General features: G+C 42.0%; 2 protein-coding genes across 2 annotated transcripts in view; one reads left to right on the top strand and one right to left on the bottom strand.

The window, feature by feature from the left end:
* btbd7 (BTB domain containing 7) overlaps positions 1-6,389 on the top strand; it is a 31,748-nt gene extending 25,359 nt beyond the window's left edge. The window contains exons 8-11 of the mRNA XM_089004180.1: positions 449-638; positions 1,306-1,484; positions 2,341-2,748; positions 3,199-6,389. Coding sequence (XP_088860306.1) covers positions 449-638; positions 1,306-1,484; positions 2,341-2,748; positions 3,199-3,945 — 1,524 coding nt within the window. The 3' untranslated portion in view covers positions 3,946-6,389. The remainder of the gene's footprint in view (positions 1-448; positions 639-1,305; positions 1,485-2,340; positions 2,749-3,198) is intronic.
* Positions 6,390-6,437: 48 nt separating this feature from the next.
* LOC148893484 (putative E3 ubiquitin-protein ligase UBR7) lies at positions 6,438-14,971 on the bottom strand. The gene is made up of 11 exons (XM_089004181.1): positions 14,784-14,971; positions 14,482-14,615; positions 13,885-13,945; positions 12,560-12,655; positions 12,431-12,484; positions 11,185-11,281; positions 10,964-11,091; positions 9,476-9,664; positions 7,844-8,000; positions 7,706-7,767; positions 6,438-6,813 (listed from the first exon to the last, which is right to left on the bottom strand). The coding sequence occupies exons 1-11, from the start codon at positions 14,901-14,903 to the stop codon at positions 6,730-6,732; spliced, it is 1,182 nt and encodes a 393-aa protein (XP_088860307.1). The 5' UTR covers positions 14,904-14,971; the 3' UTR covers positions 6,438-6,729.
* Positions 14,972-15,337: the final 366 nt, after the last annotated feature.

Below are 15,337 nucleotides of genomic sequence, written 5' to 3'. Positions count from 1 at the left end.
AAAGCTAGCTAGCTAGCCAATAAATAGCAAATAGCTAGCCAGCTAGATAGCTAGTCAGCCAGCCAGATAGCTATATAGCTAATGGATAGCTAGCTAGATAGCCGACGAGGGAGCTAGATACAGTAGCAAATAAATAGCAAATAGCTAGCTAGCAAGATAGCCAGGTAGATAGCTGGATAGCTAGATAAATAAATCAGGAAATATTCATGTTGTCTTTTCCTATAAATAAACATGATTATGAATCATAGCGCCCCGCTAACGCCATGTCTTAGTTAGTCCGGTGCGCCTTGTATATGGAAACAGTTTACAAAATACACCATTCATTGGGGGGGTGCACCATATACACCGTAAAAAAAACAGTAGATTCATTGATTCTAAGCTTATCCTTCAAGCTTTAAATGTTAGCACGCATCTTTAAAAGCAATCTCCCGTTTTTGTCTCTCCACAGTTGGTGCTGGATGAAATGATGGTGGAGCAAACAGACCTGGTGCGTTTGCGACTTGTGCGCATGTCCAACGTCCCAGACACCCTCTACATGGTCAACAACGCTGTCCCGCAGTGCTGTCACATGGTTAACCATCAGCAGATGACCGTTAATTCGGTTGCTGCTCCATCGGTTGTAGCCAATGAAATCCCAGGTGAGGTCTTTGACGGACATTTTGAAGTTTCTCGATTTCAGGTTACGATTGGCCGTCCGTTTATCGCAATATTCGACGAGGATTACCGTAATTTCCGGACGAATAAGCGCACCTGATTATAAACCTCACCCAGTACATTTTTAAAGGGAAAAAACATTTTGTGCATACCTAAACCGCACCTGTCTATGAACTGCATGTTTATAAACAAAGACGGTATAAACTACAGTAAAGTCTCGTTATATCGGTTATATCGATAGTACTGCTTATTACGATACTATTTCTATGAACACAAGGAGAAAATTTACATGCCGCAGGATCGGATATATCGATAGTCCGGTTATATCGATATTTTTTCCGACTCCCGAGAATATCGATATAACGAGACTTTACTGTAGTTATGACCAAAGTTTCATTTCATTTGGACAAAACACTAAGAAACGGGGCCTAATTAGATTGGGCCCCATTTTTTTGGGTCACCCCGGATATTCTCACTCTTACCTTTAGTGTTCAAGCTCCACTGGCGGACGTGTATACATTACGAAAAATGCATAAATTTGCTGCATCGTTGCATTACCCGCATAGGGTGCCAAAATTCGCGGTTTATAGTCCGGAAATTACGGTGCATTTCATGTGTTTGCATTAAAATTCTGATTTCCGTCACACACAGTCCCACAGCTGTCGGTGGTGAAGGAGATGATCCGGCGGCTGCAGGAACTGAGACACACGGAGCAAGTGCAGCGAGCCTACGCCCTCAACTGCGGCGAGGGCGCCACCGTCAGTTACGAGCTGCAGTTGCGAGTGCTCCGGGAATTCGGTTTGGCTGACGGAGCCACCGAACTTCTTCAGGTTAGGGGGTAAAAAATGGGGAATTTGAGGCAGATACAATTCACAGTACATACTTCCGAGTTACGACCGGGTTCCGTTCCGACAAAACGGTCGTAAGTCAAACGGTCGTAAGTCAAAATCCATTCAAAATGGCCGACGTGACGTTTACACGACAGGATAGATACAATGTCAATCTGTTGTTTTTAAGCAACATTTTCTATTGAATACTATTTTATACCAACTGTTTACAGTTCATTTATACATTTTATAACTTTTAGTGTCATTTTTATCATTTTATATTTCGTATTATTAATTAGGCCCCGTATTATTATTTTTTAGTACTGTATAACTGTACCTGTAATGTATACAAAACAGTTTACTGTACAGTTCATTTATAACTTTTATAGTTACCTTTTAATGTCGATTTTATCATTTTTATAGTTCATATTATCAATTTATATTTTATATTTAGATTTTATATAGTGGGTTTTAAAGAAAACACTTATACGTTACGTAACTTTTACGTTACACACGCACACGCTCAGACTCAGGCGGATGCCGGAGGAGAAAAACAGTGTACAGTAGTACTACAGGAGATGTTGCCGAGACGGTATCTTCACTGTATAACTACTGTATTCAGTGGTCACGTAGTAAATTGCTGTGCAAGTGTGTGACATGCTGGCTGGCCAAAAATTGTAGTGCGTGTTGCGGTGCCAGGCGTAGAATTAAAATAAAAAAGTGTCTGGCGGTCGTGGTCATAAGTCAGGTGGTCATAAATCACACTGGTCGTAACTCGGATGTTACCTATATTAAAAAAAAAAAAAACAACCCAGATGGCACGTGTTTGGTATTTTTATTGATATCTGTCTCTTTATAGAACCCGTACAAGTTCTTTCCCGACGAACGATTTGGAGATGAGAGTCCGATTCTGGCTCTGCGCCAGGTGGGTCGATGTCGCGTAAACAGCAGCCCGGCCATGGAGAGCATGTTCACAGAGTTGGAAGGCGTAGCGGGCTTCCACCTCCCGCTACCTCCCCCGCCTCCCCCTTACCATCCCCCTGCTACGCCCAACCACGCTCAGCTCAAAGGCGCCTGGCGACCCCGCGTTCCCATGCCCACCCCGACCCGTTCCTTTTCCTACCCTTGCAACCGCACCCTTAGCCAGCGCCACGTGGCGGCGGCTAAGCATGGCGCTTCGGACTTCTCCTCTGTGCCCAGACCCCAGCCCCCAGACTGCACCGAATCGCAAGCTGCGGGCCGACCTTTGCTATCCGAGCAGCAAGCGGTGAGTTTGTCTGTTCTGTCTTTGAGCTCTGCATCAATGCAAGGCTTTCCAACCTTAAAAAATAAATAAATAAATTACATTGTGACTGATTAGTATGAAGGCAATACATTTCATTCATAAGCGCCTTTCAAAATTCTCAAGGACACTTTACAGTCACTGGATATTTTTTGTGCGGGTGAGCAGCGCCAGCCATTCGCGCCAGCGTTCACTCTACCCGGAAGTAACACAGCAGCAAAGTTATGAAAGGAAGTGGAAAGGAAAGAAAGTAGAAAAACAAAATACAGGAGCTTTAAAGTTGTTCGACTCAAGCTAGCACCCCCCACTATATTATGCTTTGGCCACTTAGCTCCATGCTAGGAAACTCCCATCTTGAATATCTTGACTTGTTCATGTTTGGTCATAATAAGCACTTTTAACGGGTCGTCTCACAAAACGTGTCTTCTGTTTCAGATGGGCAGAGAGTTCATGCCCGACATCGCGCTGGGCGTCTCGGTCATGTCGCTGAGGGAGCAGCACATAGCAGAGATGGACCGTGAAAGCTCTCACAGCCCCATGGGTCCCCCGCCGGGCCTTCATCTTCCCCACGGGCCCTGCCCCTCCGTCCGCCACAGTCACAACCACGGCCCCGGGCACGGACACTCCTGCAAAAGACACGCCCCCGAACCCAAGATGGAGATGCAAACGGAGTATCCCGACCTGTACGACTTCTCTCGGCGACCTTCGCCACCGGCCCCGCCGCACACCCTGTCCACGTTCGCAGGACCGGACCTCTACAGCCACAGCTGCGCCCCATCGGGACCTTTTACACCCACTTACATGACGGACTCTCAGTCCCAGGGCCAAGCGCAGGGACGGACTGGCCCCCCGGACCCACTGAGACTGGACGTCCTCGGGATGACTCCTCAGAGGCATGACGCTGTTAACCCACAGCCCAGAATGGGACACGCGCCGAGGGGCCGCTCAAACGAAACGGACCTGACGCACGGCTTGGGCCACCTGCGCTCGCCAAGCGGAAACATGGATGTCTACGAGGACCGAATAGCTGGACCTCGAGATACCCCGGAAGAGATGATTCTTGCTGTAGAGTCATCTGGACCCCTTCAGCAGCCTCACAGGAACAGTGTCAGCGAGGACATGACTAGAGACCGCAGGTCACCCAGCAAGCCTGATTACTCGTACAAAAAATCTGCACTTTAACAAAGAAGTCCGGGAAAAGGGAATGACTGACAGCTCATTTTATTGAATGGCCAAGCACTAAATGTGTGTGTGTGTGTGTGTGTGTGTGTGTTTAGCAGATGTTTGCGAGAAAGGTGATTTCTATCTATAGGAAGTCCTTGTGTGTCCTACCTCTGCCAATTGACTTCATCCATCACGGTTGAAGGGCAAAGTTTCCATTTCAAGCTCACATGACCGGCCGGATGGATCCGTGTGCTGATTTGTTGATCAGGTCTGTACCTTAACGTAGCTCAGTCGTCAAGTAGTCATCAAACAGACGCCATTCACGTTGATGAGTGTCAGATTGTAGAATAGGATTGTCCAAAACGAAAACAAATCACCCAGAAATGTCAGCTTGTCTTCTCCTGTCGGTTCTCTGTAGCATCTCCTTGCAACAATACTCTATTGGATTGAATCTGGCCACCAAACAATCAGGCCGACTTGACTGCAGGCTATTACAATCGTATGGTCTTCTCACAGTTAATACAGGTAACATCAGACTTCCGACCGGCTTGACTTACGATCCCGACCTCCGGATCCTATTTTTAAAATGTTAATTCTATGCCAGGCACCGCAAAGCGCTAGCAGGGCGGCAACGCGTATGACAATTTTGTCCAGCCAGCCAGCCAGCATCTCATTCTCGCACAGCAATCGACCGTGTGATGGCACCATAGGGGGAGGGGGGGGGGGATTTGCGAGTCATTTAGCCTACGAGTCTCTATTCAACATTTTGAATGGATTTCGATTTACGACCATTTTGACTTACGACCGTTTGGTAGGAACGGAACTCGGTCATAAGTCGGATGTTACCTGTAATTGTCTTTCCTCTATTATTTCGGGTTCTTTTTTTTAGGTGACAGCCTAGAAAACGTTTTGGCATCGTCTCATCGATCCATCCTTTCTAGTACGCCCTGACATGGACTGTTTTCACACTCACAATCTCAAAACTGATTCTTCAATTAAGACAAGAAGCCCAAATTACAATACTGGGCCGCAGCCGTTGCATACAAAGACACGTAAACAGTAGCACACACGCACACGAAGGTGTGGTGATGATCTCAGTACTGTACTCTCACATTTCCAGCCTGGTGTCTGTTACATATCAGGAAGGGAGGACAGCGGCCTATGTGCTTGCGCTACTTCCTCCTAATCGAATAGCATCAAAGTAGACAAATCTCAAAGCCTTAAAACAGTACCCTGAGGAATCTCCATTTCAGCTACCTTCAAATGATGTCATTCTATCGCTAAACCCCTTGTGAATTCACTTAACGGTGAAAAATCACGTATATACAGTATATACCAACAAACACTGAAAACCAGGCGTCTTGAGTTGACCACCAAGGTATTCCGTTGAATGAATGACAGCAGCTGGTAAGCAAGATGGAGGAATTGCACATTCTGCCATGTAGTGGAAGCGCATTTAGCTGTTTTGTCATCATATCAATTATATAGTTCAACAAAGATACATATTTTGTCCAGAAATGAAACTAGACATGTGGTTGGGGGAATCACTGAACTAAAAAAAACTGGATGGAGAACCATTTCTGTGACCTCTGTACAGTCAGCGGTCAGATTATTCAATAATAAATTCTGCTTGTAGCAACACAACCACACAAATCCACGACTGAAGCTAGAACTAGTCATTGTTTAAGAGGAAAAAGGAACACGTTGGAAAAAAACGAATGCAAACCCGCGTTGACGCGAAGAACGGTTGCCGGCGAAAAATTGTACCTCACCAAATCAAGCGTCACTTCTTTCTGTTTTCGATGACATTGAAGTGGTCTGTTGTGTTCATGCGACTGTGTAAGTTGGTCCCGTCATGAAAGCTCGCTGCGAATGTGCTCTTAAGATTGTGTTATTTCCTTTGTAAAATGTTCTTGCGGATTTTCAGATGTGTAAATTCTTTTCTTTGTGCGAGAATCTAAAAATTGCCAATGCAGAATAATCATTTTTCCTTAGCATTAACAGGAATCGTTGGTTGAACCCTCAATTTTTCTCCATTCCTCGCTATACGTGTTGTGTTGTTGAGGACGTTCCGTTAACTAAAAAAATGGTTTGACTCTTTGCTGTAGAGAGGTTCAGTGCCTTCCCTGCCTGCAACTGGGTTTTTTTATTGGAGACCTTGATGTCTATGCAAGCTCTTTTCTACCAGCTTACCAGCCTGCATCAGATAAGTTGTAGCTCCTTTTTGGTGTACAGTACATAGATGTTTATTTAGCACCTTTTGGTTGTCTTTTTATTCTGTAGTTGAATTATTTGAAAACGTTATGTTAGATCCTCACAGGTACATTGTAATTGTATGGGATCTTAGCAATGGATGTTTGTAGACTTATGTTGCATTTAGTTTCAGTGAATCTATTTTTCTACTGGCGCCTCAAAAGGTGTGCAACAGTGGGTCCTGAAAAATAAACTGGTTTGATATTGAATTTGGCAGTTTAATTTTTTTTTCTCAATAAACCCACGACTCTCACTACTGAATGCTTAACTTTTCTTGATTAAATTGCCAACAAAGAACTTTCCTCATATAAACACTTAGCAGCACATCTTAAACAGACTTTTTCCTAAGCTGATCCAAAACAGATCATAAAATGCACATGCACTAAGTCAAAACGAAGTTCAAAGTTGAGGAATTTTGAACAAAAACATTTGCACTTTTTCTTTAAGAATGATTGCAGCATAATCACTTTTTTTCCGACATGAGAAAAAAAATGCATTCACAGTTTTTATTAGCGCCACCGCGGGACTGCGGTGTGGCCCAGTTTCAAGTCACTCATAGCCTGTATCGGTCCTGCGCTGTTTTTTAGCCTGGAGCTCCTCGAAAAGCTCATACACGGCTTCCGTGGTGACGACCTGAGGGAAAACAACACAAATAATCACTGAAAATGTCTGATTCAGTCAAAGTCACCTTTAAAGGACAACCGACGCCATTTTTTTGTTTCCTAACTGACATCAGAAAAACATTTTATAGCATCTAAAATACCCAAAACACGCAGGCTGATATTTTTAGTCAAATGCAAAACAGCAATAAAAATGATTTAGTGTCCCAAAACTACTTCAAAATGACCTCAGAAAGTTTCAGTTTCAGAAGGTCCCCGCCCCCTTGTTCGTGACATCACGCCAGGATGTCTTGCGTTGCTCGAGAATCAAAACAATGGCTTCAGATTCGGAGAAGATGCTTTCTTGTTAATCATCCAATGATTCAAGTAGTTCTGAAGAGGAAAGCATAAATGTTTGCAATCCTTCCGTGTCATTTTGAGGCATCTGGACTCCAATGTAGCGCCCAGAAAATGCACAAGATGGCGCCCAAGCTCCGTTGGAAATGGGCTGATTTGTACTGGGAATTTGTGTCAACTAGTATCAAATAGTAGTCTTGGTGCAACACACGATTCACCATCGGTTTTCCTTCTAATTTCGCCATCAACACGGATCAACACAAAGTTTTCAGACCAAACAAAGTACCCAAAATGCATTGTGTGTCGCTTTCTCGGTCAGGGGCGTTCCCAACGTGACATCGCGTCAGGCATCGTCGTCAACTCAAAAACAAGACTTCCTGAAAATTCAGTGTGAGTCTTAAAACGTAAAATATAGCCATATGCAGTGGAATCTTTGTAAAATATGCTCAGTAGAAGTTATTTCAAGTGATTTTACAAATTATGGACACAACTTGTCTGGAGGCGTCGGTTGTCCTTTAAAAATGATAAAAAGACTGTGGGCACAAAAAGTTTGCCCATCCCTGGCTTACCTTTTTTTCCGCTGCGCATTTATGAAATAATGCCGTTATTGCAGTCGTCATCTCATTACAACCTAAAAGCAAAGCGTGATTAATCGAAGCGCATAAATGTCAAGTGTAGCGACGGAGAAAAATTGCAGTCGTTCTCACCATAAATGAACTCGAGCTGCTGGACTCGGTTCATTGAACTGGTCAGCGCCATGAGCGGGTGCTTCCCAAACGGCTCATTCAGGCCTCGTCTCTCGTAGGCCAGAACCGAATCGGACAAATCCATGAGGAAGTGGACGCGTGAGGCTACATAAGCCCTCTGTGTGCCAGAGGTATGACAGATGTATTATACAATGGAACATTCTGATAAGCACAAATAGAATAGCTCCTGCTGGGGTTAGCAATGGTGTATTTTTCAAACAGACGGTCATTCTGAACATGATTTGCTCCTAAAGGAGTCCTCTTAGTTCAAAATCCTTTAAATAAGCCATTATTTTATCACAAAAATATTACAGTATTTTCCGCACTATTAGGCGCACCTAAAAGCCTTCAAATGATTGTCAAAAGCTGACCATGCGCCTTATAATCCAGTGCGCCTTTTATATGGAAAAGTATAAAAATATTTAATTCATTGAAGGAGCGTCTGGAAAATACAGTATATGAAAAATACTGAAAAAAACCCTACATTATTTAATGAGCTATCTATCCAGCTATCTCGCTAGCTAGGTACCTAGCTATGCGGCTAACCAGCTAGCTATGCAGTTATCCATCTAGCCGCCTATCAAGCTATCTAGCTGGCTAGCGGCTATCAAGCTACCTAGCTGGATATCGAGCTATCTAGCCGGCGATCGAGCTATCTATCAAGCTGGTTATCGAGCTAGCTAGCTATCGAGCATCTATCTAGCTAGGTAGCTATCAAGCGAGCTATCTAGCTAGCTATCGAGCAATCTATCTAGTGAGCTATCTAGCTAGCTATCGAGCTATCAAGCTATCTCGCTACCTACAGAAAAACTTATTCTGTAACTGTAAAGTTACCTTGAAAGTTTTGAAAGGCGCTTATAAATGAAATGTATTATTAGTATTATTATTATAAATGACTCAAAATTGAGATATATATATCAGTTGACCAATTTTAATTAGCTCTCAGAATGACTGGTATGGTCTCACGGCAAATGAAAGAGTTGAATAAATAATGTAACATGATTTCATTTCAAATTAAGTCCATAAAGAAACCCAAAAATCTTCTATCTAAATTGATCACTACGAAACCAAAGAAGGAGGAAGTTAAAGCTTAAGTTATTTGATTCATTAACTCATTCACTACCATTCCTGAATTTATTTGGGAATTGAAAAGCATGACGTGGAGCGCCATTCCCGAATTAGTTGGGGGAGTGCGTTTCAAGCTTCGGTCAGACCTCTAGCGATGTTTTTCCCTCCCACGAGAGGGGCAGCATCTACCTTATGTACAGCCGCCCAATTTGAAGCTCATATAACTCCAGACCCATATAACTTAGGAATTAACTCTTTTTTTTCTGATGAAAGAAGAGCGTCTAAGGTTTCTTATGGTGCATTTGATGTTTATGTACTCCTAAAACTCATTATTCTGTGGGTCCTGCAATTTGAGTGAAAATGACACAAACCCTGGCACTGGAGTGGAGACATTTTTGCTCATTGTCTGGTAGTGAATAAGTTAAGAAATATAATGCAATGTAAAATTGTTCAAAATCAATTCAACAAGTAGATTTTCAAAATAAAAATGACTAAATACCGAATAATCAACCAAAAGGTACCCACCTTGCAGCTCGTGCAGGTGCAGAGCAGAGTGCGCCACTTGGAAGGCCAAAACACCGCCCCACTTCGAGGCGCGGACGTATGCAGCTTCTGAAAATACTTGAGCTTGCAAGCCACCGTTTTGATCTCGCCGGGACAATCCGTCATGTCATCGTGGCTGCGCTTACAAGGAAAGCTCCTGGTCGGCGCACCCTGCCGTGAGACGAGGGCGATGAATTATTACCGTGACACATCTCCATAAAACACAAGACTCACCCGGCCCTAGGGCTGAGATGATCGGGTGGTAAATATGAAACACTTTACAGTAAAGCTGGCCTCTGAAGCGTGGCCAAAGCTGTCTACAGAGTCAAGTCTGGGGCCTTGTGGGTCACATCTCCTGTAATTACCCGAGAAAACCTGGCTTGCTGTCCTGTCACGTTGCTCCGCTGCGCCACCAAGTGGCAAACTACAAAGCAGCGGCTGCCACATTGAACCACAACGGATGGCAGTTAAATCAGTCACATCTGCGCCGTGCGCAGCATAAATCCATCGCGACGGATTCGACATCACACGATGGTGTATTTCTAAGCCTTCCACATCACATGGGTGTGGAGTATATAAATAACTGGAAGTCGACGCTTGCTGAGTGTAAGAAATACTGCATACATATGTTCAGTCTGTTCATAAGCATTGATTTGGTTATCACGGTTTAAAGGACAACCAACGTCACTTTTTTGTTTCCTAACTGACATCAGAAAAACGTTTTATAGCATCTAATATACCCAAAACACGCAGTATGATATTTTTAATCAAATGCAAAACATCAATAAAATGGCTTAAAGTGCCCCAAAACTACTTCAAAATGACCTCGGAAAGTTTCAGTTTCAGAAGGTCCCGCCCCCTTATTCGTGACATCACGCCAGGATACACCGTTACAAACTGCCCTGCTCCAGAATCAAAACAATGGCTTCAGATTCGGAGAAGATGCTTTCATGTTACTCATCCAGTTATGAATATGATTCAACATTAACTGATCATTTGAGATCTTTTGAATTGTAGGACCCACAGACTATTGACTTTTACGACTACACACATATTCAATTCAGTTTCAGAAAACTTATAATCTCTTGTTTCAACCGAAAAAAATAGTTAATTCCTAAATTATATGGGTCTGGAGTTATATGAGCTTGAAATGAGGGCGGCTATCCAAGTTATAATGTTTTATATAGCACTTTAACAAAAGCTGAAGCTGTAACAAAGCGCTAACATGGAAAAAAAGGGGAAATGCTGCCCCCTTGTGGAATGTAAAAACATTGCTAGCGCTTTTTAGGAACCCAGGCAAGAAAAAACAAAACCCGAACAAATTCGAGAACGGCGCTCGCTCTACGTCATATTTTCAATTCCTGAATGGCAGTGAATGCGTTAAAACCAATTTGTAAATATGAAAGAAAAACAATAAGGAATATGGAAACATATTTTTTTTAATCATCCATAAAGTTGGGGTTGCCCTACCTCCTGCTGCTTTTCCTTGAGCTCAAGGCTGGTAGAAGGTTCTTCATGGCTAATTTCACTCGGCTCTAAAACAACCTCATTTTCTTCAACTTCCTCTACGTTCCCATTTTCACCCTCCTGCATCTCGGCTAAAACCGAAAAGGGAGACAAAAACATCACCAAAGAGACACGGTTGGCACTTGATTGAGCGTTTGCTCCTCTCACGTATGAAGTAGAAATACCTGAATGGTGAGCAGCATACGTCCACAGAAAAGGAGCCTTATTCATGCAGTCCTCACATACCATCTCATCCATGTCTGCCACTTTGCACTGCAAATGCTTCATGACATAAAATGAACGCTTATTACAATTCAAGTATCATCATTTCCTTGGGATGATCTTGCAATAGAGAGATTATAGCTCACTTGAAATCGCAATACACTACTCACACAAAAAATTACGGATATTTGGCTGTCAGATCACATTTGTCACCGTACCGTGAAATGGCACTTAAAGGACAACCGACGTCTCCGGACAAGTTGTGTCCATAATTTGTAAAATGGCTTCAAATGACTTCTACTGAGCGTATTTGACAAAGATTCCACCGCATATAGCTATATTTTACGTTTTAAGACTCACGCTGAATATTCAGGAAGTCTTGTTTTTGAATTGGTGACAAGTCCGTACGTGATGTCACTAAAGGAACGCCCATGACTGAAAAAAAGACGCATTGTAGCCGTCCTTCCATCACGTCAATGTATTTTGCTGTACTTGTTTGGTCTGGGGACCTCGTGTTGCACCCAAAAGCCGCCAGAAGAGGGCGTCCAAGCTCCATATAAGGAATTTATCAGCCTGTGGAAACGGAGGTGGCCATAGGAGGTCGCCATTTTGTGACTGTTTTGGGTGCGACATTTCCCACCCTTGATGCCTCAAAATGACACGGAATAAATTCTTTAATCGATTGCAAACATGTATGCTTTCTTCTTCAGAACTATTTGAATCATATTCATAACTGGATGTGTAACAAGAAATCATATTCTCCGAATCTGAAGCCATTGTTTTGATTCTCGAGCAATGCAAGACATCTTGCCGTGACATCACAAACTGGGGGCGGGACTTTCTGAAAATGCCCAATTCGCAGCTCATTTTTTTGCAGATTTTCGACACTTTAAGTCATTTTTATTGGTGTTTTGCATTTGAATAAAAATATCATACTGCGTGTTTTGGGTATTTTAGATGCTATAAAACGTTTTTCTGGTGTCAGTTAAAAAACAAAAAAGTGACGTCGGTTGTCCTTTAAAGGACTTTCTCAGACGTGAAACAAGACTTCCTTCCGACCAAAGGAAAAAAATGTGCTAGAAACTAATGACATATACACAATTAAACACTATTTTTCTAATGACAAATCCAAAACTATACTAATAACCCCAGACCACACACACACACACACACGCATTCAAAAGGCGTCAAGAGTGAAGTAATATTTACCCGACTATGAAACCAATCCTCGCAGATGACACACTGAATCATCTCATCATTGACCTATGGAGAAATTCCTTACATTTACAAAACACCAGAAGTCACCAAAATTCAGCAAAGAACGAACAAATGGCATACTTGATCCTCCTCGTCAGGAAATGGCCGGTCGCACGAGCAGTAGCGGCCGAAAAAGTTATGATTGTAAAGGTTTTTTGCGTTTTCCTCATCTTTGATCTGCAAGAGAAAAGAGTAACCAAAATAGAAATAAACCTCACGAGGTCTGATACGAGTGTTTTTTGTCACTCATTGTGGATTTGGATACATTTAAAATGTATGGATACAAGTACCGTATTTTCCATATGTATTGGAGTATAAGGCGCACCCCCAATGAATGGTGTATTTTCAAACTTTTATATATATAAGGCGCACCAGACTATAAGGCGCACCTTCAATGAATGAAAACAGTTTTCCAAATATAATATAGAATATATAGAATAGAATATATGTTTTCCATGTATAACGTGCACCTGCGTATGAAGCTCAGGGTCATCTTTTGAAGAAAATCAAGGCTTTTGGGTGCGCCTTATACTTTGGAAAATATGGTAATTTAATTGTCTTTTTTTATAATAATAACACATTTCATTTCTAAGTGCCTTTCAAAACTCTCAAGGTCACTTTACAGTCACAGGAGTTTTTCTGCGGGTGAGCAGTGGCAGCCACACGCGCCAGCGTTCACTCAACCCGGAATAACTCAAAAAGATAGAAACCTAGCTAGCTAATAGATAGCTAGACAGCTAATAGCTAGCTAGGTAGATAGCTAATATGTTTCCTGGCTCAAATAGCTAGTTAGCTAGCTATTATTTTTGGTTAAGTTTAGAATGTATGGATACAAGTACCGTATTTTCCGGTGTATAAGGTGCATTGGGGTATAAGGCGCACCCCCAATGAATGGGGTATTTTCAAATTTTAATCATGTATAAGGTGCACCTTCAATGAATGAAAAAAAGTTTTTCAAATATAATATAGAAATTAGTTTTCCATATATAAGGCGCACCTGTGTAAAGTGACCTTGAGAGTTTTGAAAGGCACTTATAAATGTATTATTTTTATTATTATATGGTGCTGGGTCAAAAACCCTTTGAAGAAAATCAAGGCTTTTGGGTGGGCCTTATACACTGCATATATATATATATATATATATATATATATATATATATATATATATAGTATTTCTGACACTTTGATTTTATAACTTAATTTGATTTATATAACTTTATAACTAAAATGTTCTGACATCCATGCTTTTTTTGTTTTAAGGTGCCATGTTTTTTTATTTTAAGGTGCCATGTATAATCACCATGTTGGTTGTATTGGGTTGAATGCAGTCAATCAAATGTGTGCCTAATGTTGTGGACTGCCTATGTATAAAAAGAGTGAGAGATCACGAGAGAGAGAAATCTCACCGGAATGAGCTTACACTGGAAATCCCCAAACTTGCCGTTTCCACAATCACAGCGAAAATTTCTGTGAAGAAAAGCATGAAGAGAAACATTGAACTACTTACTTCACATAGAGTTCTTCATTGCTCAACACTTTGACAACGTTTTAACCCAACAAGCGTAGTGTTAACATAAGTCAGTCAGTCAGTCAAAAAAAGTGTATTTATTACTTCAACTTTTTTTATGAAACATGACTGAACTTGACTACGTTTTGAACACTGAACTTAGACGCTATAAAAAACGATTTTTTTAATGACATTCTGATGTCAGAATTATTGGTTTTTGTTTTTGTTTTTTTTGAGCGTACAGCAACGATAACTGTTCCTTTTTCAGGGAATTGAACACGTCAAATAAGACATATTTAGAAAAGTGTGACTTAGGCTAGAAAATCACCACTAAGAACGTTTGTTATTACGCGTTTGTTTTGTCTAGCTGCATACACGCTGCAGGAAGTTGCATTTTATTTTCTAAAAATGCCACGCCATCATGTCTGCGAGCCAGAAGCTTGGCGGCACTATATTTGTTTAAACAAAGGTGTTCAATTCGAGTTCGACTGCATACCTTTTAGTGTACAATTCGAAGATGTCATGTCCATCATGGCAGTTGTTGACACAGGCCAGGCAAACGCCAGCAGGTTGTGATGCATCGGGTGTGCACGTGTTGCATGCAAACACAGCCTGCCTCTTCACGTAACCCTGCCAAAACAAACACGCAAAAACCGATCTTAAAAGTCAGTAGAACGTGGCCAAGATTAAAACGACCATCGCCCAGACATGAAATAAAATCCAATATGACATCAGTGTTATATTGCGCCAGCACATAATTCTTTTGCATGGATGCAGGACAAAGGGTATGTTTCTTACACGTGGATAAGAACAGTTTTCGGAGTCACTTCCTGCCAGTACGCATAAAGCATGCTCCAGTTCCTCCTCGTTTTCAAAAACGTCGTCAAGATGCGAGTCCGCTGTCGTTGTCACTGCCATGATGTAGGTGAAGATACCGAGGATAGAACGAGCGTGTTTGTTTACTGGCGGTGCTGCGTTTGGCGCAAAAAGAAGTTGTAGTTCCGGGCGGGAGTTTGGAGACTCTATCACGTGGCGGAAATGACGCAACGGCCGCAATTTGTCAATACATCCAAATCCCTTTGGATGCAGTAACTCTGCCCCCACAAACTCTGGAACTCACTTCCACCTAACAGCCGTAATGTTAATTGTCTTCTTACATGTAAATCCCATATCAAAACCCACCAATTCAAAGTCGCATATTCATTTTAATTTAATATTTTCTTTTGTTATTTAGAATTTTAGCTGTGATTTTATTGTTTTGTTCTTGATTGTGAAGTGTCACTTCCGGGTTTAATGAACGCTGGCGCGTCTGGCTGCCGCTGCTCACCCGCAGAAAACATTTTCGTTCTTAT

The sequence above is a fragment of the Hippocampus bargibanti genome, linkage group LG09 (genome assembly GCF_051943395.1).
Source record: "Hippocampus bargibanti isolate YZ-2025 linkage group LG09, ASM5194339v1, whole genome shotgun sequence".
Lineage (NCBI taxonomy): Eukaryota > Metazoa > Chordata > Actinopteri > Syngnathiformes > Syngnathidae > Hippocampus > Hippocampus bargibanti.
The sequence above is the reverse complement of the archived record's forward strand: the minus strand, read 5'-3'. Positions and strand labels throughout refer to the sequence as shown.